This window comes from Cynocephalus volans, chromosome 12 (genome assembly GCF_027409185.1).
Source record: "Cynocephalus volans isolate mCynVol1 chromosome 12, mCynVol1.pri, whole genome shotgun sequence".
Taxonomy (NCBI): Eukaryota; Metazoa; Chordata; class Mammalia; order Dermoptera; family Cynocephalidae; genus Cynocephalus; species Cynocephalus volans.
Genome location: NC_084471.1, coordinates 352,010 through 379,183, shown reverse-complemented (window position 1 = coordinate 379,183; position 27,174 = coordinate 352,010). Strand labels below are relative to the sequence as shown.

At 55.0% G+C, this 27,174-nt stretch overlaps 1 protein-coding gene across 4 annotated transcripts in view; it reads left to right on the top strand.

Moving 5' to 3' along the window:
- The window catches only part of SHANK3 (SH3 and multiple ankyrin repeat domains 3), a 47,802-nt gene that overhangs the window by 6,039 nt on the left and 14,589 nt on the right, over positions 1 to 27,174 (top strand). For all 4 annotated transcript variants that reach the window (XM_063075172.1, XM_063075173.1, XM_063075174.1 and 1 more), the window contains 10 exons: positions 300 to 366; positions 7,243 to 7,516; positions 10,577 to 10,770; positions 11,737 to 11,850; positions 16,567 to 16,642; positions 16,959 to 17,041; positions 17,519 to 17,643; positions 17,744 to 17,876; positions 18,834 to 18,914; positions 26,695 to 26,825. In XM_063075172.1, the coding sequence (XP_062931242.1) occupies positions 300 to 366; positions 7,243 to 7,516; positions 10,577 to 10,770; positions 11,737 to 11,850; positions 16,567 to 16,642; positions 16,959 to 17,041; positions 17,519 to 17,643; positions 17,744 to 17,876; positions 18,834 to 18,914; positions 26,695 to 26,825 (1,278 nt within the window). The remainder of the gene's footprint in view (positions 1 to 299; positions 367 to 7,242; positions 7,517 to 10,576; positions 10,771 to 11,736; positions 11,851 to 16,566; positions 16,643 to 16,958; positions 17,042 to 17,518; positions 17,644 to 17,743; positions 17,877 to 18,833; positions 18,915 to 26,694; positions 26,826 to 27,174) is intronic.

Below are 27,174 nucleotides of genomic sequence, written 5' to 3'. Positions count from 1 at the left end.
AGAGTACAGGTGGGGTGACTGGGGTGCTTGGGACTGTTTGATTTTAGCTCCTGTATCCAGGAAGCCCCTTGGTCCTGGGCAGATGGGGTGGGCACCCTAGTTATAGGGTGTGCGTGCAGCACCCTGTATCTGTAGTGCATAATTAGTAGCATCCCAGGGGTAGACAAGAGCATGCGTAATGGAGAAGAGGGACCCCACACAGCAGCCCGAGAAGGAGCAGCTGGGGGGTGGTGGGGGGCAGGCTCAGTGCTGCTAAGCTTCTCCTCCTGCCCCTCCACACCTTGGCCCCCTTTCCCTAGGTGGCCATCATTGCAGGGAACTTTGAGCTTGCGGAGGTCATCAAGACGCATAAAGATTCGGATGTTGGTGAGTTCTGCCCACCCAGGGGTCCCACTGATGTGGATTTATGTGGTTGTCAGGGGCCCACAGACATGGGGGTCAGTGGCAGCATAACAAGGGGTCCCCACACCCCCAGCTCTTCCTTCAGCTCTACTCCCTGTGGTCAGTGGTCAGCCAGTGACCCCTGCAGGTTGGGGAGCGACTATGTTGAGTGGATACAGGTTTCCATCAAGGTCAAGGGCATGGGTAGGTTTGGGCTGTGGGCTGGGCTAGCATTGGGCTTAGGGGTCAGCTTAGGATGAGAGTGGGGTTGAAGTTGGGTCAGGGTCCATGTTTTCCATTAGGTCCTAGGAAGGGCCAACAGGAGACATGGGGGCAGTGGATCTCAGTGCAGCCTGGAACAGGAGAGAGCTCAGGAGAGAAGGCAAGATCACTTCAACGTGCACATGACAAAAACAGCGGTGCAGAGCGAGGCTGGGAGTAGGGTGGCAGCCGTCCTCAGGGCGAGGGGCTCTGTGCTTCTGGCGGCCGGCATGTAAAGGGAAGCCTGGCGGGTGGGTGACTCAGTCCTAGAAGGACACCCAGGAGGCACACATGCAGCCTCATCCCAGGACAGACAGAAGGAAGGGCATATCCCTCGCACTGTCCCTCTGGGAGGTCCCCGCCCACTCCTGTCTCTGCTGGGTGTGCCGCCAGGCCGGGCGTGCTGTGTTGGGGTGGCCGGTGCTGCAGGAGAGGGTGGACCTCACTCCTAGTGCTGTCTGGCCAGAGGCCACTCCCTCCGGCCACTCAGCCGCACGTCCTGGGTGGCCCAGGCTTGTCTGTTCATGGCCCTCTCTGGAACATGGACTCCTGGGCTCCCCTTCCTGCCAAGAGGGTTTATTTGGGGGTGTCCCCACTTTTTTTTCTTTGTGTTTTTTAATTTGAAGTGATTCAGGAGTGGGCGGCAAAGGGCTGGGCTGGCATTGGGGCTAGAATCTTGTCTGGTTCTCATACGAGGTTACATCAGGGCTGAGGATGAAGTTTGGACTGAGGTTAAGATTAAGGTCAAATTCATGTTTAAGGACCCTTCCTCTGTAGAGTTTACCCTGGACATCCCCCACCCCTGATAGGGCTTGGCTACGAGCCCTTGTACGTCAAGCGGCGTCTGGGCCGGGATACTGGCCCGACCGTCCCCGGCGTGGGCAGCCCCTCAGCGCGTGCAGCCAGCATCGTAGGTGTGCGCTCAGGACGTGACTGAGCGAATGGAACGGGGTCAGGAGACGACTGTGGTGGAGACTGGGGTTTGAATTAGGGGAAAGAGACAGTGACAGGAAGTGTTTCGGAGGTGGCTGTTAGTCTGGGAGGACCCTGGTTTGTGGATGTGTGGGTTCTTCTTTCCTGCCCGTGATTTCTAACCGTGGGAAAGCTGCTGAGGACTTCTGTGCCTTAGTTTCTCTGAAAGGAAACATGGTCTTTTATGGTTACTTGCATCCCCTTCCTGCCCCAGCCTCCTGTGGCATTCGATTCTGCGTGGGGCTGGACTCTGGCACATGGCTTTAGTCTAGCCTGTTGGAGGGAGGGGACTTGCTTGTAAGCCAGGCTGAGAGGCAGGAAGGCCCCACCTGCCCCACATCTCGTGATGTGGACAGAGATACTAGGGCTCTAGGGGTCTTACTGTCCATCTGACCTAGGGTGTGCTTGCTCAGCTGGGGTTAGGCACACTGTCCCTGAGTGGTATGGAGCAGGCATGTGTCAGTCCCAGTGCGGTCATCAGCTCTGCTGGCCACACACCCTTGCTGCTCAGGTGTCTCTCACACACAGATGACAGCCCGAGGTCCCTGAATACAGGGTGACATATTCGCAAGTGTTTAATACAAGTCACTTGTCTCAATTCACCCTCTTACCTACCCTCAAGGAGTGACAGAGAAGGAAACTGAGGCACAGAGGTGATTAATGGCAGAGGCTGTCGTCAGACCCGGGCATTTTAGGAGTCTGTGCTGGTCCCGCTCATTCCCTCTGCAGAAGTTCACTCCAAGGACACTCCATGAATGACAGTGATCGTCAACAGGCCCCACCCCTGGTGTCCCTGGGTGGGGCTGCACAAACCTGAGGAGTGGGAGGGAGGCCCTGCCATGCATCTTCCTCTTCCTTCCTCCCGGAAGGTGCCCCCTGGGGGGGTCGGTAGACTGGGACCTGTACCACCCTTCAGGGACAGGACAACTTGCTATCCCTTGGCAGCCCCAGTTGTCCCTCTGGACCCACAGGCCTTGGGCAGGGACCTTGGCCTGGGAGTGGCCACCTGCTTCCTGGCCTCTGTCACCTTGGGCCCTGCTTCGGGTCCACATTCTGTCTCATGTTCACACTCTGATGCACACGTGTGCTCTCACAGATTTGCTATTCCACAGTGCTTCTGATGAGTACCCTGGGGAGTGCTTCTCATGTGGGGATGTCACCCAGGGATCCTGTTAAGTGTAGATTCTGACTCCATGGAGCCTGAGATTCTGCATTGCTGATCAGCTCCCAGGTCCTTGTACCGCTTTTTGCATAACAGGAGCCTACAACAGGACTTGGCAGATGACTCTCTGCAGGCCAAACCCAGCTCACAGCCTGCTGGTTTTTGTTTTTTTTTAATTGAGGTGAAATGTACGTAACATGAAGTTAACTGTTTTACTTGAACAATTCAGTGGCATTTTATACGTTCACCATTTAGTGTAACCAATTCTATTGAATTCTAAAACATTTTCATCGCCCTAAATGAAAACCCTGGACACATTAAACAATTATTCCATGTTCCCTCTCTCCTCATCCCTTGTCAACCATTAATGTACTTTCTGTCTCTGTGGATTCACCTCTCTTGATGTTTCGTGTAAATGGAGTCCTGTAATATGTGACCCTCTGTGTGTGGCGTCTTTTACTCAACATGTTGGGCTTCGTCCACCTTGCAGGATGTGTCACTGCTGCATCGCTGAACAACATTCCCCTGTTTGTACACGTGGTGTTTTGTTTACCTGTTCGGCTGTCTGTGGATACGCGGTGGTTTCCACCTTTTGACTTCTGAGTATTGCTGTGTGAACACGTGTACGTGTATGTGCTTGAATCCCAGTTTTCAATTCTTTCGGGTATATACCGAGCAGCGGAATGTAGGGGTCAGATGATAATCCCACGTTTAAGTTCTTGAGGAACTGCCAGACTGTTCCCCCCGTTTCACGTTCCCACCAGCGGTGTGCGGGGCTGGCGATTTCTTCACGTTCTCGCCACCACTTGTCCTTTTTTTCATGACAGCGTCCTAGCGGGTGTGAAGCGGTGTTTCATTGTGATCTTGATTTGCGCTTTCCTAAAGACTAATGGTGTTGAGCCTCTTTTCGTGGGCATATTGGCCATTTGTATATCTTCTTCGAAGAATTGTCAAGTCCTTTGTTTTAAAATTGGGTTATTAATTTTTCTGTTGTTATTGGGTTATAAAAGTTTTAAAAAAATATATTCGGAATACTAAACTCTTAACAGATATATGATTTGTAAATATTTTCTCCTATTTGGTAGATTGTCTTGTCACTTTCTTGATAATGTCCTTTGATGTATAAGAATTTTTAATTTTGATGAAGTCCAATGTATCTGCTTTTTCCTTTGCTGCTCATGCTTTTGGTGTCCTATCTAAGAATTTACTGCCAAAATCTAAGGTCGAGGGCTTACTCCCTATGATTCCTTCTAAGAGTTTTGTAGTTTTAGCGCTATATTTAGGTCATTGGTCCATTCGAAGTCAATTTTTGTGCATGGCATGAGGAAGGGATTCATCTCCACGCTTTTGTGTATGGCTGTCCAGCTGTTCAGCACCATTTGTGGAAGGGACTGTTCTTTTCCTATTGAATGATCTTGGCACCCTTATTGAACATCAATTGGCCATAGACATACGGCTTTACTTCTGGACTCTCAAGTCCCATCCCATTGGTCTACATGTCTGTTCTTATGTCAGTACTACACAGTTTTGGTTACTTTAGCTTTGTAGTAAGTTTTGAAAATCAGGTGGTTTGAGTACTCTAACTTTGTTCCTCTTTTTGGATATATTTTTAGCTAATCAGGATCCCTTGTGATTCCATATAGATTGGAGGATTGCTTTTCTATTTCTGCATAAAAAGATGTTAGGGATTGCATTCAATCTGTAGATCACTTTGAGTAGCGTTGACATGTTATCCATATTGCCTTTCAGTGAGTGAGCATGGGATGTCCTTCTGTTTATTTAGGTCTTCCTTAAGCCATGTGTCATCATTTTCAGAATACAAGTCATTTACTTCCTCAGTTAAATTTATTCTTGGGCATTTTATTCTTCTGGATGCCACTGTAAATGGAATTACCTTCTTAATTTCCTTTTTGGATTGTTTATTGCTGGTGCATGAAAACACTAGTGATTTGGGTTTGTTGATCTTATACCCTACAACTTTGCTGAATTTGTTTACTAGCTCTAGTAGCTTTTTTCTGGTGTATTCTTTGAAATTTTCTATATACAGGATCTTGCCGTCTGCAAATAGGGATAGTTTTGCTTCCTCCCAATTTGATGCCTTTTATTGATTTTTCTTGCCTAATTGCTCTTGGTTGAAACTTCCAGTGCCATGTTGAATAGGGTCAGGCATCTTTGCCTTGTTCCTGATGTTAGGAGGAAAGCTTTTAGCTCTTCACTACTGAGTATAATGTTAGCTGTGGTTTTTAAATAAATGTTCTTTATTGTGTTGAGGAAGGTCCCCTCTATTACTAGATTTCTGAGTGTTTTTTTCATCATGAAAGGGTGTTGGACTATGGCAAATGCTTTTTCTGCATCAATTGAAATGGTCGTGTTGTTTTCTCTCTCCTTCGTTCCGTTAATGTGATATATTATGTTGATTACACTGGTCTGTAGACTTTTTTTTCCTTTTAATGTCTTTATCTGGCTTTGGTATCAGGGAAATACTGGCTCATAGAATGAGTTAGGAAAGGTTCCCCACTTTTCTATTTTTTGGAAGAGTTTGAGAAGGATTGGTGTTAATTCTTCTTTAAATGTTTAGTAGAATTCACCAGTGTCGCCATCTGGTGGTGGACTTATTTTTGTCGAGAGGTTTGTGATACTGATTTAATCTCTGCTTGATATATGTCAGTTTAGATTTTCTATTTCTTCTCGAGTCAGTTTTGGTAATTTGTGTTTTTCTACGAATTTATCCATCTCATCTAGCTCATCTAATTTGTTGGTGTACAATCGTTCGTAGTATTAGCTTATATTTCTTTCTTTTTATTTCTGTAAGATCAGTTCATTTCTGATTTTAGTCATTTCTGTGCATCTTCTCTTTTTTTTTCAGCCTAGCTAAAGGTTTGACAATTTTGTTGATATTTTCAAAGAAACAACTTTTCATTTCATTGATTTTCTTTTGATATATATTTTTATTTTGTTTATATCTGCTCTAATCTTATGGTTTCATTTCTTCTGCTACTTTGATATGCTCTTCTCTTTCTGGTTCCTTCCGATGTGCAGTTAGGTTATTGATTTGAGGTTGTTCTTTTTAGTGTAAGTGTTTATACCTATAAACTTCTCTCTCAGTACTACTTTTGCTGCATCTTTTGTTACATTGTATTTTTGGGGTTTTTTTTGCCTCAAAATGTTTTCTACTTTTCCTTGTGATTTCTTTTTTGATACATTGGTTTTTGAAGAGTGTAGTGTTTAATTTCTACATATTTATGAATTTCCCAGTTTTCCTTTTGTTCTCGGTTTCTAGCTTCATTTCATTGTGATTGGAGAAGATACCTTGCATGATTTCAGTCTTTTAAAGTTTATTGGGACTTGTTTTGTGGCTGAATATATTGTCTGTCCTGGAGATTGTTCCACGTGCACTTGAGGAGAATTCTCAAGTATATCCTGCTATTATTTGGTGGAGTGTTCTATATGTGTCAGGTCTAATTGGTTTAAGTCTGCTATGTCCTTACCGATTTTCTCTCTAGATGTTCTATCCATTATTGAGAGTAAGGTACTGAAGTCTCCAACTGTCACTGTGGAACTGCCCGTTCCTCCTTTCAGTCATGTCAGTGTTTGTATTATGTATTCTGGTGTTCTGTTGTTTGGCGTGTATATGTTCATAATTGTTAACTTCTTGATGAGTTGACCCTTTTACCAATATATAATGTCCTTCTCTGTCTCTCATTCCAGTTTTTGTCTTAAAGTCTATTTTGATTGATATTAATATAGTCACCCAGTTCTCTTTTGGTTGCTATTTACATAAGATATATAGATTTTTTATCATTTCACTTTCAACTTATTTGTGTTTTTGGATCTAAAGGGCTGCTCTTATAATAGCATATAGTTGGATCATATTTTTTTAATCACCATCTGCTTCTTAAATAAAGTTTTATTAAAACATAGACACAGATATTTGCTATACATTGTTTATAGCTGTTTTTGTGCTATAGTGGCATAGTTGAGCCATTGCAGCATAAACTGTATAGCTTACAAAGCCTGAATAGTTACTATCTGATTCTCTACAGAAGTTTTCTAATCCCCAGTCTAGAATGTCTTTTACAGTTTCCCCAGCTATAGTTAACTGCAAATGGTCCTGTATAGAAGTCGTCTGCTGAGATTTGTCACATGCAGCCTGTTTTGTCTCTCCTGAAGCTTGTGAAATGGGCAGTTCTAAAGCAGATCTGAGCATCTGCAAGGCCTCATTTAGCTGAGAGGAGGAGCACGTGTCTACCCCTGAAGCTAGAGCTGTAGGAAGTTAGACTGGGATGTGACCTCTCACTGGTAGCTTCTGTCATAGAATGGCCAACTATTTCAGTTTGCCTGGGACTGAGGCAGTTCCTGAACATAGGATTTTAGTTTTAAAACCTGCAAATCCCAGGCAAACAGACAAGTTGGCCACCCAACTGGCTGCTGCTCAGAGTCTCACCTATCCACCCCTCCCCCCGCAGTACCGTTCAGGGAAACTCCCAGCTATGCGAAACGGCGGCGACTGGCTGGCCCCAGTGGCTTGGCATCCCCTCGGCCCCTGCAGCGCTCAGCCAGTGACATCAACCTGAAGGGTGAGGTGCAGCCCGCAGCTTCTCCTGGGCCCTCACTGCGAAGCCTCCCCCACCAGCTGCTGCTCCAGCGGCTACAGGAGGAGAAAGATCGCGACCGGGACGGCGACCAGGAGAACGACATCAGTGGCCCCTTAGCAGGCAGGGGCAGCCAGAGCAAGATCAGGTAGGAGAGACTGGTAGGCCCTGGAGGGATCGAGGCAGGTGGGGCGCTAGGACCTGAGCCAGGAGCATCTGGCACTGGGAGGCGGGGAGAGGCCTAGTGGTGTCTGGCACCTGTGTAGTGATGGGCTAGGGCTTGAGGTGGGGGGACTCCCAGGCACCCAGAGGGGCCTTCCTGGGTGGGGAAGGGAAGGTGAGGCTGTGCAGGCTGGGGCAGGTCACCCACACTGATCTCTGGTTGGGGCTGGGGCTTGCCCTGAGGACAGACAGTAGGCAGCTGAGGGAGTGTGGAGAGGGTGTGGTCCGTCCTGTGGTTCAGAACGTCTGCTGCAGTGTCAGGGAGGGCTGGGACAAGTTTGGGACGGTAGCGTGTAGAAAGGGGGTCGAGGATGGAGCTGCCTTTCCATGAGGGCTCGAAACCTACAGGTGACCCCAGCCCTGTGCCAAGGGCAAGGCTTGGCCTTTTCCTACATTTACAGGACTCTGTGTTTTCTACTCTTTACCCCCCACCCTGAGCCTTGGTACCCTGAGAAGGCAGAGATATTTGGGGGACTTGGTGTACCTGGAATTTGGAGTAGGAGGCCTGCGCTGGAGCCTGCTGGCCTCTGTAGCTGTGCAGTGGGTGGGGTTTGGGCACTGGCTCTCAAATAGCTACTCTGTGCCTGGGTTTCTGATCGGTGAGGTAAGACTAGTCCTTCCCACACTGTTGCCTGTGGGAAGCCTTCCGGAATGACCGGGGCAGGTGAGGGGTCTCTTGCCATTGCTGGTCATGGTGTCTGTCCTCCCGCGCCTGGAGGGCAGTTGTCTTTCTGGCTTCCTACGGTTTCCCCAGAGCCAGGCGCATAGAAGGTGTTTGGGAGACATTGTTGAATGAAAGAGTTACATAAATAGCGTGTCGTGTTCAGGATGGCAGCTAGCTTTTACAGTCTTGTTGCTCATGCCCGGCACTGGGCTGAGCAGCGTATGTGCGTCATCTCATTCAACCTTGGTGACTTAGGATGCCATGCTCTGTTAACACCATGCTACAGAGGAGGCTCCTGAGGCTCAGGTGGGGTAAGTGACTTATCCAAAGTCAGAGCTAGGAATTAGCTTAACTGTAGACCTTTCCCAAGCTTTCTAAGCCTAAGTGTTCAGCAGAGGGCTTGGAATGCAGCAGGAGCTTGTAAAAGGCATTTCCTTCTGCTCCGTTGTGCCTGCTCATGCGGCCCTGATCCTGGTGATGTCTTCTCTCTCTGCCTCTGCCTAGACTTGTTGGACTCCCAGGGCTGCTGTTCCTGCCCCAAATCTCTGTTCTCCCCCGAAGCTTTGCATAGTCCCGCAGATTTTCTAAGGGTTGGATGGCCCGGTAGCTAAAAGAGCACATTCCGGGAGGTTTCAGTGTTGCAGAAATGAGCCATGGGGTTGCCACCGGCTCCCCCCACATCCATTTATGTGTGCGTGTTCATTCATGTGTTCAGCAGACACAAAACTGAGACTTGCTATGTCTGGGGCTCCTGCCTACCTGCTCTGTGGGGATGGCAGAATATTTTTTTCTCTTCCCCACAGACATTCATTAGGTGCCTGGCGTGCCAGATGGGGTGGGAGGTGGGGTCCTAACTGGGTCTCAGAAGGACATTGACAGCTGGGCCCAGGGCTGAGAAGCAGTTAGGTGGTCAGTGGTCTAGGTAAGGGGGCTGCCCTGGTGAGTGGACGAGGGTCTGCAGCCCTCAGGACAGGGCTGAGGAAGTTCGGCGCATCGAGGAGGAAGAGGGTCCAGGGGCATTTGAGCTGTGCTGGTCTGGGGTGGCAACGGCTCCTTCTAGAGCCCCCTGCTGGCTGGTCCTGGCATGGAGCCCCTGGCCCCTGAGGTGTGGTCTGCAGAGTCCTGGCCCTGGCATCATGCAGCCGAGCACACCAGGGCGAGTTTGGAGCTGAGAGTCGTGAACTGAATAACTGGCCGAATGGGAAGGATTAGACTAGTTTTGGTGTTGGCAACAGCGTGATGAACGGCCCAGAAGAGGGAAAGGGAAGGTAGTCACCCGTGTGACTGGAGTGTAGCAAGTTCCCATGTCCCAGAGAGCCTGACCCTTGGCTGCGAATGTGGATATGGCCTGCCTAGGTACTAGGGAGCCAGCGCAGGCTCTTGAGCAGAGCAGAGAAGAAGTGCAGGACGGAGACCTCAGGCTTGGTGCCCAGGTCGCCGGGGTGGTCTGGGGAAGGTGGTCAGCACGGAGTGGGCCTGGGCAGCAGGGGCAGGTGTCCAGGACAAGAGGACATGGGCCTGGAGGGAGACTGAGGCACCCAGCGCAGGGCAGTGGTCAGAGTATGAGGCGGTGAAGGCCCAAGCCGGAGGGCTGGTGGCGCCCCTTCCTGCCATTGGTCACCGCGAGGCTGAGGCGGCTTTTCGGATGCCCAGAGCCCCCTACCCACCCCGTGCCTTCCCCAGCCCCCTTCCCTGCCCTCCCCCCGTCCGACCCCCGCCTCCACGCGCCGCGGTGCCCCCTCCCGGTGTCTGCTCCCCGTGGGGTCCAGGCGGAGGGCGGGGGGGACGGGAGGGACGGGAGGGGCGGGGGGAGGCCGGGGGGGGGGGGTGGGCCCCGCGGGGGGGGAGGGAGGGAGGGAGGCGGGGGGAGGGGCGGGGGGGTGGGCCCCGCGGGGGGGGGAGGGAGGGAGGGAGGCGCGGGGGGGAGGGGCGGGGGGGAGGGAGGCCGGGCCCCGCCGCCGCCGCCCGCAGAGGGAGGAGCCGGCCGCGGAGGAGGCGGGGCGCGCGGAGCGGCCGCGGCATGGAGCGAGCCCGGCGCGCCCGGGAGCGCAGCCCCGCGGCCCCGGAGCCCTGAGCGGGCACGGCTCGTGCGCTGGCGGGAGCGGGCCGGGCGCGGCGGCGCGGCCCATGGAGCGGCCCCGGGCCGGGCCCCCGGCGGGCGGGCGGGCGGCGGCGGCGGGCGGCGGGCGGCGGGCGCTGCGGCGGCGGCTGCGGTGAGGCCGGCGGCGGGGCCGGGCCGCGCGCCATGGAGGCCCCGGGCGCCGGCTTCGCGTGCCCGCTGCCCCCCGGCATCGCGTCCGTCACCTACGTGTTCGTCTACAGCCCGAGCGGGCCCGGCGGCCCCGGCCCCGCGCCCGGCCCCGGCCCCGCGCCCCCCGCGCCCCCCGCGCCGCCGCCCCGCGGCCCGAAGCGGAAACTTTACAGCGCCGTCCCCGGCCGCAAGTTCATCGCGGTGAAGGCGCACAGCCCGCAGGGCGACGGCGAGATCCCGCTGCACCGCGGCGAGGCCGTGAAGGGTGAGGCGCGGGTGCAGGGGTGCAGGGCTGCGGGGGCCCGGCCGCGGGGGGCTCTGTCACCAGCGGTGTCCCCGGGTCATGGGGGGGCCTCCCTGTGTCGCTGGGAAGGGCTCTGGCGGGGGAGGGTGTCAGTCTTTATGGGGCTTCTGTCATGTGGGTCCCTCTCAGTCCTCTTGGGCTCCCTGTGTCACCGTAGAGGCTCCTCTCTTGCCGTGGGGGTGTTCCTGTGTCATGATGGGGACTGATGTCACTGGGGGTCTGTGTTTGAAGGACCCTATCCCATCACAGAGCTTCCTTACGTTATGGGGTTCCTGTGTCACTTCTGGGGCTTCTCCATTGGAAAGCCCTGTGATGTGGCGGACCCCTGCCATATGACAGTTATGTGGATGTCTGTGTGGTATGCGGGTTTCTGTCACGGGGGCTTCCTGTGTTCTGGAGGGTGCTGTGCCATGACAAGCTGCTCTCATTATGGGGGTCTCCGTGTCATCACTGGGGTCCTGCCCTCAGGGGTGTCCTATGTCTGTGGGAGCCGACGTAGAAAGAGTTCTGAGGATCAGCCCTCCTGATACATCATGTGGCCTAATTCACTGGCCACAGCACAATGACCCTGAGCTCTTCACAGTGACCTGGGTGGGTGACAGAGCCAGGATGGGGGCTGGTTCAAGAGGTGGGGGGAGAGCGGTCAGCTGGGGGACAGGAACAGGAGTGTGGCCCCTGCCTCTGCCTCCTGTCCCCCCCGAGCATGTCCATCTGCCTGTCTCTGTCCCCCACATGCCCATCCTGTGCCGAGCCCATCTGTTCATTTCTCTTCTGTGTGGATCCCCAAGTCTTCCCAGGGAAAAAGCCCGGAGGATGTGGGAAGGGAAGGGGAGCAAAGGTGAGGGGCTGGGCAGAGCCTGAGTCTTATGTGGGGTCGGCCCCCTGCTCTGCTGCCCCTGATCGTCTGTCTGCCTTCTGTCCCTCCAGTGCTCAGCATTGGAGAGGGCGGTTTCTGGGAGGGGACCGTGAAAGGCCGCACGGGCTGGTTCCCGGCTGACTGCGTGGAGGAGGTGCAGATGAGACAGTATGACACACGGCATGGTGAGTGACCCCTGTCCCCCCAGGCAGCTCCTGGGGACACCACCCTTCCTGCTTCCTGTTGGTCTTTCTTGGCACTAAATCCATGGGGACATTCACAGAGAAAAGACTAGAACTCAAACATGCTGAAAGTAGACACAAAGTTGTGTACATAACACAGACACGGTGTGCACACACCATACGTGTACTTGTGAACATGCGTGTGTGTAACCAGACACTTCGCATGCAGTGGAGATACATGTGACATGCCCACGGGAGGTACACACACTTCTGTCTGTGTGATCCCACACGTGACTCCCAGGGACTGTAACCACACCCTGGCATGGTCCTCACAGAAACACCAGGTGCTTGGAGCACGCGATTCCTGCACGGCTGGCAGACAAGTAAGGAGGTCAGTGTGAGAAAAGAGGCGTTTTTCCAAAGTGGACAGATTGTCCAAGTGGGCAGAGCAGGGAGCCTGGCCCAGTCAAGAGGAAATGAGGCCAGTTGGGCCCAGAGGGTCTGTCCTGGGTGCCCTGGGACTGGGAAGGTCTGAGGGCAGCAGGGGAGGGATGGGCCCCGTCCAACCCTGCTACCACCTGTGTTTCCAGGAAAGGCCCCTCTGGGTTTTGGGATCTGAGGGATCCTGCTGGTAAAAAGCAGTGGTTGGCCCTTGGAGGCCCCCAGGCCAGAGCCAGCTGCATATCTAGTGCGTACCCTTGCAGCGAGCCCCAGGGGCTTCTAGGAGGTCCCCAGACCCATGAGTATTACTTCTGGCCTGGAGAGCTGGTGCGACAGTGAAACCCTCCTGAGTGGTGGTCACTGCTGGTGGTCAGGAGTGTGTCTGGTTGGAGGGTACATGTGTTCCTCCCTCTGCACGTGAAACCCTGGGCCCAGGGTTCCTGTCCCTTTCTTTGTGTTGAGTTTCTCAGGGAGCCACCTTCCTGTGGCCTGGACCCCTGCCCTGTGCCGAGGTCCACAAAGGCCCAGGGAGGCAGGAGCTCAGCCTCTGACCTGCTCCTGGGCAGGTGCCTTTACTTCTCCACTGGCTGTTCCCTGCCTCCCTTGAGGGCTGTGCTGGTGGCTTGGAGTGTGGAAGGGACTGACTGACCCCTGTTGTTCTCTGCCTTTGGAGGGTGGGTAAGGTGGGGCCCAGGTGGGAAATGATTTCAGAGATTTGGGCCCTGGATGTGGGCGAGGAGAGGAGGAAGGAGAGGTGGGGAGCTCCACATCTGTTGAGTGGGAGCTGGTCCTGTGCTCCCCGTGGGGTGGGTGATGAAGGCTCTGGTTGGGAATGGTGTGGATCCAGGGGCATTTGGACCTAAGTCTGAAGCTGAGGAGGGGGGAAGGTGGGTGGGTTGGAGTCAGTATTTAAGGGTAGCAAATGTTTATTAGATGTTTGCTGTGTGCTGGACCCTTTGCAGGGAGCCAGGATCACAGAGGCCTGCCCGGTGGTTTCAGTGGTTACTTTAGTGGTTGCAGTAACGGAAGCATTGTGAGCACGGAGTTCCCCGGGAGGGCGTGAAAGAGGCAGAGAGGGCTTCAAAGCAGAAGTGTCACTTGAGCTGAGTCCTGTTGGTGGTCAGCAGGTGGGGACGGGGGGAGAGCTGTGTTTGCGGCCAGGCTCAGTGTTCTGGAGCTTCGTGTGTCAGCACCTGGTGGGCTCTGAGCAGTGCTGGGCGCCTTGGCAGGGTTTCAGAGCTTTCACATGTAAGAAGTCATCGGCTTGTCCCAGTAGTCCTGGGAGGTGGGCCCCTTGTCGTCAATCCATTTCTAGGGGGGTCACACAGCCCCGAGGGGCAGGCCTTGTGCGTGACGTTGGCAGTCAGCTCTGTGTGAGTGGAACATGTGCTCAGGGCGAGGCTGGCGAGGCTGGAGTGGGGTCAAGGGAGAGGATGGCACTGTGGTGGGAGGAGACCAGCAGGGGCTGTCTTGATTGTGCACGTCAGTCGTTTAGGGTTCGGGTCAAGGCCTGGGCAAGGCAGAGCAGAGAGGTGGAGAGAAGAGTGGGCAGGGGTAAGTGGGGTCACAGAGGAGGGAGAGCACAGAGTAGCTGTGTCGGGGTAAAGGAGCAGATGCTTCCAGGCACTTGTGGCCTCCATACCAGGGAGTGAGCGTCAGAGGTGCCTGGGTAGATGGTGGCGTTTTGTGGGTGGGCAGAGTGGGAGGGGGTGGCAGCGGCCTCCCTGTGACCTCAGCTGCAGGCCTGGCTGCCACTCGGGGTGGAACCTCTGATCTGGGACCTGGGGGCTGAGTTCTGCCAGAGGCCAGCCCAGGAAAAGGAACCTGCTTCCAACAGGCCCAGATCCAAAAACAAAAATCTCTTTCTGGGACTGGAGTGGGGATGGAGAGGGACTTAAAGGCCAAGAAGTGGACACTGTACTGATGCGTGCAGGCCAGGCTGGTGCCCAGGGCCAGTGCCTGCCCCGGGACTGGGAGAGAGCACGGGCCTCTGTGGTGCTGCTGGAGCAGGAGGTGTGGAAGGAGCTGGGAGGGCAGGGAGAGGTGAGGCAGAGGCAGGTGCGTCTGGAGGAACCTGGTGTGCACAGGAACTGGGAGGCCCAGCACGACCCGAACCTTGTGCACCACCCTCTTCTTTCCAGTAGGGTTGTTACTTGGGAGGAGGGGGCTCTGGGTGTTCTTGATTCGGCTGGTATTTATGCGTCTGATTAATAAAACTGGAAAATGAATTTGTGTTATGTAATAAATACAGTTTGTTTGGGTGATAAAATCTCATAGCGGGAGGCTGGTGAACTGCAGGTCTGGAGGGTCCTTCTGCAGACTGGCACCGTGAGCGCTTCTGTGGCCCTATTGGCATGGAGAAGCGAATGACGGAGGCAGGGAGTGGTCTGATGCCCCACCTGAGCAGTGACGAGGCCTGCCCTTCATGGGCCTTGGGAACGCAGGATCGTGGGTGCAGGAGTATTATGGTGGGCCTGAGCCTCAGCGGGCCAAGTGTGGGAAGAGGAGAGAAGTGGCTCGTTGTCTTACTGAGTACCGTGCAAGTTGGTGGCAGGGACCTGAAACCCGGACCAGTGCTTTTCTTGACTTCTGTGTCTTTGATATGAACAGGGACTCTTCCTTCCGTCCGTCCAGCCTGTATCCATCGACGCTCCGACTCACCATCCATCCGTCCTCTGTGTTCTCATCCGTCAACCCTCCCAGCCAATCTATCCACCCAGCCCCTCCCTTCTTCCACCCACCCAGGCCATCCGTCCATCCACCCATCCACTCATATACCTGTTTACCTGTGCTCCATGCTCTGTCCTTCCATCACGGATCCACCTGCCCACCCTACTGGGTATCTACCCATCTGCCCTTCCCATCAACATGCAGAATTAGATGCCTCTTATATGCCAGCTGCTGTGTGGGGCACCAGGATCACAGAGATAAATAAGATGTGGTCCTTACTCTCAAGGGACTCACAAGTAGTGGGGACAGGTCATCAAAAATCGTAGGTTCCCTGTCTGATCTCACTTCCTGCCACTCTCTCTAGCTCCCTGTGCTCCAGCTGCACAGGCTCCAAACTGTCCCTTGAACACCCCGGCCTGATGCCTGTTGTGTGGGCTGCACCCTGATTCTGCTGTGGGGAAGCCCTTTACCCACATCATGTGCATGGTCCTTTGCTGGCGAGGCCCTTGTGTGTCGGTGCTGGAACTGCAGACTCTCTGTACCCTTAATTCTGCTTGATTTTCTCTTAAGCACTTGCCAGCATTTGACATGTCATGTATTTGTTGTCTGTTTTTTCTGTCTGTCTCCAAAGAGATTATAAACTCCACAAGGGCAGAGGCTTTGTTCTGTCGTGTGTCGGAGCCTTAAAAAACGGTGGCTGCTACATAGTAGGAACTGATAAGTACTTGAAGGAAGAAATGCATCTTGGGAAATGCTACAATAAGAGAAACTGACGCAGGCACTGAGGCAGTGGTGGTGCCACCGTGGGGCCTTCCGGGGCCCCAGAGAGTGGAGTGGGAGGGCAGGACCCGTAGCAGCAGGGGAGCAGCCTGGTGCAGTGGTCATGGCTGGAGGTGCCGATCAAACCTTCAGGAAGTCAGCGAGTGTGGGGCAGTGGGCAGACAGCTGGCCAGCTCCCTGGTGGCCATGGGGGACTTTGGGATCAAGAGGACAGGTAGGGACAGAACTCTGTGGGATGTAGTGAGGTCAGGGACGGGGACACAGCCCCCCCACACCTGGATCCCCGGCCCACCCAGAGGCAGTCTGGGGCAGGGGACCCCCTGAGTCTGAGCATGGTGGGCTGTTGTGAGGAACTCCGTAAAGACACAGCACTGCCACGGGCCAGCGCTCATGGGCATGTGGTGTGGCCATTGTACATGAGCATGGGGCACACACACAGACGTGAACATGTGTGAGCACAGCACTTGCACGCGGCCACGGTCACACACACGGATGCACACACGTGACGCCACCTTCTTGCTCTCACCTTTGGGCCTTGATGACTCTCTGTGGACAGCCCTGGCCTTGTCTGGCCTCCTTTGTCAGAGACGAGCCATAGTTGCTGCCCCCTCTTGGACCCTGACCCGCAGAGGCCAGGATTCCCCGCATGGTCCCCCGGCCTTCCTGCCTTAGGATCTCCAGACCCAGGACACAAAGATGTGGGGCCCCCACTTCTGTCTGGGCTCATCCAGGCCCAGGGTGTGTGTGTGAGGACAGAGGCTGATGACCAGCACAGTTGAGGCCAGCTGGAGGCCACGACTGTCCATCAGCCCCTGATACTCCCTTCAGAAACCCGGGAGGACCGGACGAAGCGGCTTTTCCGCCACTACACAGTGGGCTCTTATGACAGCCTCTCTTCACACAGGTATGGGCAGGCGGGGCAGGTGGGGCAGGGGGTGGCAACACAGGGACACTGGCTGGGGCACGTGGACGGGGTATGGGATGGGGCATCCGATGTGGAGGGAGGCCAGGAGCTGGTCCAGGAGGTCAGGGTGTGAAGAGGACAGAGGGTGTGGAGAGGGTGCCTAGCCCAGCTCTGCCTTCTACTGTCCCAGGTCAGTCCAGGGGTGACTCCAGGGGGTGGGCTGTGTCTCTGGGACCCTGTGGGGCCAGCCTGGCTGGCCGAGCTCCCTTCAGGGCTCACCTCAGGCCCTTCCCTCTCCCCCACTTTTCTCTATCAGCGATTATGTCATTGATGACAAAGTGGCTGTCCTGCAGAAACGGGACCACGAGGGCTTCGGTTTTGTGCTCCGAGGGGCCAAAGGTAATGGGAGAGGGTGCCGTGTGGCGCTGGGGTGCTGCTCCGGGAGGTCTTCTGTTACTTCCTGCTGCCCCTCCCGCTGCTCTCTGCCCCCACACCTGCCCTCTGTCCCCCCCACCCCCTGCCAGGCCCCACTCTCCCTGCTCCTGCATGGTCAAGACATGCCTGTGTCTTAGTTTGAATGTCCCGATACAAGGTAGCAGATCCTTCCCTCCATTGTGTTCCACTGTTCTTACGTGGGGTGTCTAACAGAGTGGGGGGGCCTTCTGGTGGGGTAAGTGGGGGGTTCATGGAGGGACGGGTCTCAGATTCCTGGGGTGGCTCCTTCAGCTGGGTGGCCCTCCCTGCCACCCTCCCCTGCCCCAGTCACTGCCCCCAGTAGTCACCCATTCCCCATGTTGAACCATCGGAGGCTGCTGGGTGGCAGCTGCCCCCACCTGAGCCTCGCGGGTGAAGCAACTTCATGATTGTCCCCCGCAGCAGAGACCCCCATCGAGGAGTTCACGCCCACGCCGGCCTTCCCTGCGCTGCAGTACCTCGAGTCGGTGGATGTGGAGGGCGTGGCCTGGAGGGCTGGGCTGCGCACCGGGGACTTCCTCATCGAGGTGAGGCCTGACCCCACTGTGCAGCCGGTCGGGGCACTGACCGCTGAGCCCTGAGGGGACACACCTGGGGCGCCCCCACCCAGTTGCCTATCTGTTCCAGGTGAACGGGGTGAACGTGGTGAAGGTTGGACACAAGCAGGTGGTGGCTCTGATCCGCCAGGGTGGCAACCGCCTTGTCATGAAGGTTGTGTCTGTGACAAGGAAGCCGGAAGAGGACGGGGCTCGGCGCAGAGGTGAGGGGTCAGGCTTCAGGCCTCTGTGCCCAGATGCTGCCCTGTGGCCCCTGACCATGGACCTTGCCCTCAGGCCTACATTCCCCTCCCTACCCCTGAGCCCAGTCTGGTGACATCAAATTCCTGCACCTAGACTTCAGGCTCATATTTGTGGCTTGGGGCCCTTCCCTGTCCTGATGTTAGACTGCCAGCCCTGTCCCCTGGCCCGAGGCCTCTGACCCCTGACCCCAGGTTGCCCCTCCTCAGAGCCCCACCCCCTCCTTCGCGGCGTCCCCCAGCCCCTGGCGTGGCAGAGTCCTCCTTCCTGACACCACCAGCAGCTGCCTGGAGGCCGGGGTTGCCATAGCAACTGTGAGGTTGACGCGGCGCTGCTGCTTATTGTCGGAGGGATGGGGGAGGCGGCACCTGAGGGAAGAGGAAAAGCGTCTTCTCCCCGCGCCGCGCCGCACCGACGACGCGGCACAGCCTGGGCCCAGGAGGCTTGGCTGGCCCGGCCCAGCCCAGGCTTGTGGCTTGGCTGACCACGCCCTGGTCCCCAAGAGGCAGTGGCCACCTGGGCCTGGGGGGAGCCCTGGAGCAGCAGGAGCCCAGCCTGTCAGGAGGCCCCTCCCAGCCCCCATTCCATGGCTCTGGTGTCCCCTCACATGGCCCTTGGAGCTTGCAGGGTGGGCCTTCAGGCCAGAGCCAGCCAGCACTGTGATCCCCACCGGCACCCTTGACCACCTCCTGAGGCCCTGGCTCTGGGGGGACTGCCCGGCCCCAGCGCTCCCCGAGCTCCCAGCGCCATGAAGAAGTTTGCGTCCAGCCGCAGCCTGAACAAGATCCTGGCGCAGTGTGACTCGTCCTCGCGGGAGTACGAGGAGATCCAGGCGGTAGAGCGCAGGTGGCACCTGCACCTGGCCACGCCGCGCCGCCTGCTGCTGGACAGGAGGGCCAAGGCCTCCCTCTTCTTTGCAGCCCCACCGCCCCCCAAGAGGGCCCCCAGCACCACGCTGACTCTGCGCTCCAAGTCTATGACCGCTGAACTTGAGGAACTTGGTGAGCACTGGGGCTGGCAGTGGGGGCAGACAGCGGGTGGACAGCCCAGGATGGGCACCCAGGGTGGGTGGACACAGGCAATGTGGGAGGCTGGGGGCACTGAGCTGGGGCTGAAGCCAGGCAGAGATGGGGGAAAGAGGGTGGACGTATGAGCAGGTTAGGGGTAAATGGTGGGTGTTGGAATGGTTGGGAAATTTGGTGCCTGTGGGGTGAGGAGGGGGTGGCATGTGGAAGGGGTGAGGGCAGAGGGGCTGGAGGTAGACAGTGGGATGACCAGGATAGGTGGCTGGAATACAGGGCCCAGCCCGCTGTGTGTTTGCACGCGTGTGCATGTGTTTGTGTGTGTGCCTCTGATTCTCCACGTCCCTTTCTGACTTACTCCTGCATCCCATCCGAGTGAGAACAGAACAGCAGCCAGGCACCCCAGGTATATCCGGCTCTGCCAGGCACTACCTGTGTCACTTTGTGCTTATTTTACCCTCTCTGTCCACTCATCAGTCAAGGGAGCCTGCTGCCCTCACAGGGCCACGTGAGCTCCACTGGTACGTGGTGGGGCAGGGCCTCGTGAGTTGCGGGAGGCGAGCAGGAGTGTGCTGGATGCTGATGAGGCACGTTGTGGGCACAGTCTCAGGTTGACCACTAACAGCCTCATTGTGGACACGTCTTGACGTTTGTGACCATTAATAGCCTCAGCATGGGCATATCCCAGAGCACCTGACCATTATCCTCATTGTGGGTGGGTGTGTGCTAATTGAGGTGACCATCAACATCATCATCATGGCATGTCCCAGTACACGTGACAGTCTGAACCCAATTCCAGTCCCATACTTTGCTCTGGCTCCAGTCGTAGAAGGAACCCTGACTCTGGTCCCAAGTCCTGGCTACAGGAGGGGACTTTATCTTGGTTCTAGGCTGAGCCCCAAACATGGCTTCAGTCTTGGTTCTATCCCAGCCATAGAAGGAACCCTTACCCTAGCCCCCAGGATTATCTCTGACCTTACTTGGGCTGAGCCCTGACCCTTCCTGGTCACAGGCCGAGCTGCCTCATTTCAAGCAGGTGCTCTTGACTGCAGTTTAGTCCAATGTGGAGAATAGGTACCAAGATAGATGGGGCTGATGTGGTCAGGATTTTTTTTGCTGTAAATATTTTGAGTAAAATAAAATAAATCTAAAAAAATACACAGAGAATTCAAAAGAAAGGAAGAAGAAATCCTCAGAGCTCAAAAATGAATAGAGAAATCAAAGCCAGGGCAGTGGAGGGAGCTGATATGCTTTCATAGCCTATGATATAAATCGCAAGTGCAAGGGGTTGGGGTTCCGATGCCCGCACAAGGTCAGGAGACGTGGTCGTGGGCCCATGAGAAACGGGAAAGCTAGAACCAAGCCCAGGAACTGGAAGTAGCATCAAAAGAACTGGAAATCATAGAAGAACACGAAAAAGACAATAAAATAAGATGTTTAAGTTATTACAAAGTTGAAGAGAACTAACGGAACTCCTAATGAAAGAACAGGACAGAACAACAACAACAAAAGAATAAGCACATTTTAAGAGGATCCCTAAAAAACTGTTATTGAAACAAAAAGTATAGTCACTGAGGTTAAAAAAACCCAAACAAAAACTATGGCTGGGATAAACAGTAACTAGACCCAGCTGAAGACACAAGGAGTTGGAAGATAACTCTGAGGAGATTCTCCAGAATGTGACACAGGAAGATAAGGAGATGCAAAATATCAAAGAGCAGTTAAGAGATGCAGAGGACTTGTGAGACATGCCAGCACCTGCCAGTACCTGCCAGCAGCCGGTGGGGGCCACAGAGAGAAAGAGCAAGAAGAATGGGGAAGAGGCAAAATTTGAAGAGTAAATGGCTAAGAATTTCCCCAAATTAAAGACACAAGACTCCAGTTTGAAGAAGTATAAGTTATGAGCAAGGAAATAAAAACAAATCTACATCTCAGTCTATCACGGCAAAACTTTAGAACACCATTAACAAACAGGAAAATCTTAAGAACTGCCAGAGAGCAAGAAGCTGGATGACTTAGGATTGACGGTTTGACTGACAACAGATTTTTCATCAGTGATAGTAGGAGGCAGAAGACAATGGAACAATGGCTTCAAATTCTAGAGTCAAAATGCCTTTTCACCTTGAATTCTATACCCAGCTAAACCCACTAATTCAAGAGGGAGGCAGAGAAACAAGCAGACTTGTGGCCCCAGGGTCATAAAGGTGCAAAGTCAGTCACAAGATGCTTACCTATCACACTGATTGAGGATCCAAACTGATTAATAAGCCAATGCTGGTAGGCAGCTGTGTCTGGCTGGACACCAGGCCAAGGCTCTGGTGAGGAGGTTCCTGGAGTCTCCTGTCAGGCTGTCACGTAGCGGTGTTCACCTGCATGTGCAGAAGGGAATCTCCTATTATGCCCAAAGTGGTTTTGGGGCTGAGGTCTATAATCCTGGGACCCAGGAACTCTGCCCTGTGGAAGTGTAAGAACTGCCTTCTGCTCTCCGGGCTTTTCTGTCTGCAGAAACCAGCAAATGGAAGAAGCTCCCTTTCCTCCCTGCTCTGGCCTGGCATTCTCTCTGCTATGATAAGCCTCAGGACAGGGTTGCTGGGGTTGCTCTGCAGACCTTTGTCCTCCAGAAGAGCTCACACACAGATTCAGGCCAGCATCATTTTTCCAGGCTTTTCCCATAGCAGAGTCTGGGGAGGATAAAGGGACAGCTTAGCATGGAGCCTGTGCCCACACTTCTGGACTTCATGATTTCTTTTGAAGCTGGACCCAAGCTCTTCATGTGGCTCTTTCCAGAGAAGGGCCCAGGTGGCCAGGAGCTTGGGAAACCATCCTGCCCCCAGAGGACAGCTGTCCTGGGAAGCCAGCCCACTTGCCGACTTTCTTATCAGTCCCCCTGGGAATGCCTGAGTTGAGGAAACCACACCAGCATCAGGGTTTCCCTAATACCTAAGGGGCCATACCACAATCCAGTGTTTTTGCTTTTAAAAGCTAGAAGTAAGACCTGTTGGGTCATTACTGGCAAGAACACATTGGTCCTGCAGTCACACCGTCAGGGGCTGACAGAGCCCTTTTGGATCCTCGGTCTATTGAGAAGATGATCAGGACACCTGGAAAGAAGAGAAGCAGGTGGCAAGGGCGGAGGCTCGTGCCCAGTGGGTGCCAGCTGCTCCTGGGACATGGCAGAGGCAGGGCCCTGCAGGAGGAAGGAGGGATGGGGTGTTCTGTGCGGAATGGTAGGAGCAGAGGCTGGTTCCCAGAAAATGAAGGGTTGCAGTGGCCAGCAAGGTGGGAGAGAGGGGAAGGGATTGGGGTAGGGACCCTCCTCCTGAGACAGGAGATGGAAGGAAGAGGAAAGGTGGACGTCGCTGTTTCCTTCAGTGTCGGGGGCTGCTTACAATCACCACATGCATATCCACTCAGCTTGAACCAGGGACGTGCTGGAGGTCACTGGAGACCCAGGCCAGTGGGGCCCTGGTGGGTCCAAACCTGTTCATTCACTCTCCCAAGAGAAACCTGTACTTTCCCTGTAATTTTTTGGTTCCTTTTCCTTTTGTGATGAGAATGTCAGTGAAGAATAGCCTCAGTCTGGAAAATGTTTTTATCCTGCCTTTTTTAAAAAATCTACTTTTCATATAATGCGCAAGGTGACCACCTCGGTTTTCAGTGGCCTCTGGACTTGGTTTTTCTGGGGTTTTGTCTTTTTTCTGAACAGTCATTTGACTGAACTGAGTATGGTTTAGTTGTGCATGTCTCCACCTGTGTGCATGTCTGTGTGCATGCGCGTGCATGTGTGAGTGGACATAAGGCTTGTACGTATGTGTGTGTGCATGCATGTGTATGCACGTGTGAGCGGACATAAGGTGTGTATATGTGCATGTGTGGGTGGACATAAGGTGTGTGCATGTGTGTGTGTGTGTGTGTGTGTGTGTGTGCGTGCATGTGTGAGTGGACATAAGGCGTGTGCGTGTGCATGCATGTGCGTGCATGTGTGGACATAAGGCTTGTGTGTGTGCATGCATGTGTGTGTGTGTGTGTGCATGCACACACAAGTGTACGTTCTTGCCTGTGGTGGTTTCCTCCTTGAGTTTCAAGCCATGTACCAACCAACTTGGCGTTTGGGCAAGTTTGCCACTCATGATCTGATGATGAGGTATAGGCCCGGGGCAGACTGGGGAGGTGCTGGTTGTTGGGGGAGGTGGGGGTGGCAGGGATGGGGCAGGGAGATGAGTGGAGAGTGAGACCCAGGTGCTGAGGGATGGAGCCTGCCTCTTACCCCTTGCTCTTTCTTGATTCCAAGCCTCCATTCGGAGAAGAAAAGGGGGTGAGTCATCTGCTTGTGTTCCCAGGGCCCTGGCCCTCCCTGACCCCTGTCTGGGGGTGCTGATGAGGAAGTTCCAGCTCAAGTCAGGGTTGCAGCCCCCTCCTGTTGGCCTTCTCCCTGGAGATCTGGGAGGGGTGTGGTGGAAGGACCTGGAAGGATGGGTGGCAAGTTCCCAGGCTGTGACCATCTGGGTGTAATGGGGAGGCACAGCCATGGGTCTTGGGGGCTTGGGTGAGCTGGGGGGCTGTGAGAGCTACAGAGAGCCTGTGGAAGCAACCTGGTGGGGAGGAGGTGGGAGAGCCCCCAGCGGAAGCCACTGCATGTGCCGTGGCCTGGAGCTGGGGAGCGGAGGTCTCCGAGGGCCCCGAAGGCTCTGCTGTGGAATTAGGGGGGCAGGGTGACTGGGCCATGTTGGGGCAGGGTGTCAGGGTGCTCAGCTCCTGCCTGTGTGGCTTATTTCTGCCTGTCCTCTGGGGGCCACCTGTGCCTGGTGTGGGCCCTCCTCCTGTGCAGGCTGGTTGCAGGGCCAAGCCCAGAGCCAACAGTCCCCCCAGAGTAGGGGTCTGAGTCCCACAGCACTGGAGAGGGGCTTGGCGCTCCCTCCCAACATCCCTCCTCAGCCCCACCCTCTGCATCCTTTGATGTCTGTGTGTCCAGCCCGACTGCAGGGGTGCAGTGTCCAAGCAGAGATGGAGTCGCCTGGGCCTGGGCACTGAGGCCCAGCATCTGGAGAGGGCTTGTAGCCTCCGCTGCCCCCTCTGCCTCTTGGGTGGATGGGAGTTGGGGTCCAGATGTGTATTTGCTTGCTATCCATGGCCTTGTGCCCATGTGCCTCCCACTTCAGATCCACTGGGCCTTCCCTGGGCTGGGGACACTTGCCTGGCTCCTCAGCCCAGGCCTCTCCCGCAGGCTGCTGTTACGCCTCCCCCTGGGCCCAGGTGAGGTGCTTTCCCCAGTGCCTTTCATGTATTAAAAACCAATGACAAGGTCTGCTCCAGGGACCCTTTCCTCCACGCCTTTGGGGCAGACACCCAAACTATTTACGGAATGTTCTGGCTCTGCCCTCCAGCTCAGTAATGGGGGTTCCAGGATGCTGCCCTGGAGCCTGTGGGCTTCCTCAGTTGTGGAGGAAATGGGGTGGCTCACCACCTGCAGGCCCCGCATCCCATCTTGGGCCCTGTTGGTCAAACAGCTGCAAACCCAGCCGTCCTGCATGAATGAGCAGGTCCTAGTGCCCAGACCTGGTTCCTAATGGGCTTTATTTCATTTTCTAAGTATCTAAAATAATTTACTTAAAAATGTGTTTTCTAATTTTGGGGGGCATTTATGTCAACATCAGCTTGTAATTTGCAGAATTCTTGATTCTTTCCCTTTTGAAAATAATCCGCTCCTGGTCCCAGCACCATTGCCCTATGACCAAAAATAGTTGCTTTGCTAAACTTCATGTGAACACTGCGTGGGGTCTCTGGGGTTGGGTCTTCTGGACCTAGAGGCACAGCCTCTCTAAACCCGTGGCTCAGGAGGCAGCGTGTCTTGCAAGGTGCCACAAACCACGTGTGCTCCACGGGGCTCTCCCTCTGCTCTCATCTTTACTTCTGCAGTTTCTGTGTAGCGTGGCAGTTAGGTCTGATCTCTTACTGGATCCATGATCTGGGGCAGTTTCTCTCTTTCGAGCTTCAGTGTGCTCATGGGTATAACGGGTGATGATAGGATCTTCGTGAGGTTGCTGCGGGATGGGCCCAGCAGTACACTCTAGGAATCACTGAGGACCTGATATGGTGGCGATGGCGATTTCAGCTTCTGAAAGGGCATTTTTCACTTTATTACAAAAACAATGAGAAGACTCCGCAAACCATCACGCCCTGTCCCGCAGCTGGGCCCTGTCCTCGGATGGTGCTGGGAGCCATGCACGGGCCCGGTGGTGCTGTAGTTGGAGGTGTTTTGCTGGTGGACTCCCGTACCATTCAGGGCATGGGCTGGGCACTGGCAGAATGCACAGAACAGCGTTTGCTGTCCTCCTGGGGAGCTGAGGTGCGCAGGCATGAGGTATGGGTGCGTACGGGCTCAGCCCTGCCCTGCACCAGCTGTTGCGGGCCCTTCTTACGTGCTGATTCCCCCTGGAGATGAAGCAGGTGCTGCTTGTGTGCCGGTTTTATCAGATGAGGACACTGGGTCACAAAGAAGTTAAGTCAGGACAGAGCCACCGCAGAGGGTGGGTGGGCCTGGTTTGGGTTGGGTCCAGGACGTTCTCAGGGGAGTTAGTTTACTTCCCCACAGTGACTGTCAGCTGCAGGTGGGGGTTGGCGGGAGGAGGAGGTATTCACGCTGACCATAGGAGTTCTCCAAAAAGGGGCACTTTGAGAGTGATAGGATGCCAGGACAAGTGGCCCAGACACATGGTCCCCCTGGGGTTGGCACAACCCCAAAGAGGGGCCTATGATGGAGGGTGCAGTGGGGGTGCAGAGTGGCAGGGCTGGCGTGGCAGCCAGGTGACACGGTTGCTGTCCCCACCCCAGTGCATGCTGACGTGCTGGTCCTGAGTGGGCTGTGGGATACAGGTGCCCCTGTGGGATACAGGGGCCAGAGCCGCTGACCTCCCGGGGCAAGTCATCCAACCAGAGATCCCCCCCCCCCATTCTCAGATACACACGTTAGTTTAACAAAACTTCCAAATCACTTTGATAATCAAAAGTACCACTTTTTAAAACAACTATTTTACTTTAATAAAAACAAGCAAACGAAATTTTCTTTTATGATGGATTTGAAAAGAACCTCCCCCCTGGGCCTTGTTCAGGCGTCAGCCCCAGCCGGGTCCTCCTAGCCCCTCCCCCACGTCCCTTCCAGCGCTGCCCCCGTGCGCTGCCCCCATGTGCTCCTCCTTTCCTGGTGCCGCCCACCTGGGGTGGGGCTGCTTTTCCTCAGGGTGAAGGAAGATTCTTTGGCCTCCCATCCTGCTGCATCAAACCATTTTTTAGGCCCCTAGCTCTGTTTCAGAAAGTGTCCCATCCACCTGTGCCTTCTTTCCTTATTGGTGTATTCATGGACACCTGATGGTGCATCGGGGTCTGTCCTAGGGCTGTGACCCACCAGGAACAGCTTACCTTTTAGTGTGGTGTGGGACAGACAGAAAAGGAACTTGCCATGTGCTGAGGACAAGGGGAAATGGAGTGAAATTCAGGGAGACTATGGGCTCTAAATGGCTCTGTCCCCCGCCCTGCTCCTTCCCTGCGGTCTGAATGGTCTTTCCTTGGGTGGGGTCCATAGGGTCACCTGGAGTCTCCTTGAGGACAGGCTGGCTGGGGCGCAAGATCCACGGCCTCATATTGGGGTCCCCAGCTGCAGGCCTCAGTAGTGAGTGAGGGGCTGAGGATGAGGGGGTCCCAGCGGCACATGGGGCTGGCGGCAGGTCCTGGTGGCTGAGGTGGTGTCTCCTTGGCTGTGCAGAGAAGCTGGATGAGATCCTGGCAGCTGCTGCAGAGCCAACGCTGAGGCCGGACATCGCGGACGCTGACTCCAGAGCCGCTACTGTCAAACAGCGGCCCACCAGCCGGAGGATCACCCCCGCTGAGATCAGCGTAAGCCAGCCACAGGTGGTCCTGGGCGGTCGGGGCTCGGGGTCAGAGTGTCACATCCCCTCTTTTCTGAGGTAAGAGTCCAACACTTGGACCCGTTCTCTGAGGGGGGTGAAGTGCCCACGGCCTCTCCTGGAGACACTTGGGCCACCTCAGCAGCCAGAATGGCCACTGTCCAGCACCTGCTGGGTTCTCACTCCTGTGGCTGTGGCTCTTGGTGCCTCTGGCCTCAGGCAATTTCTGTGTTGCTCTTGGGACCACCCAGATGCCCCAGCTCTGCCAGGCTACCATGCAGGGTCTCTGTCCCCCACCCAGTACCTTCTGGGCTCCTCCCCCTGTCCCAGGCCATACG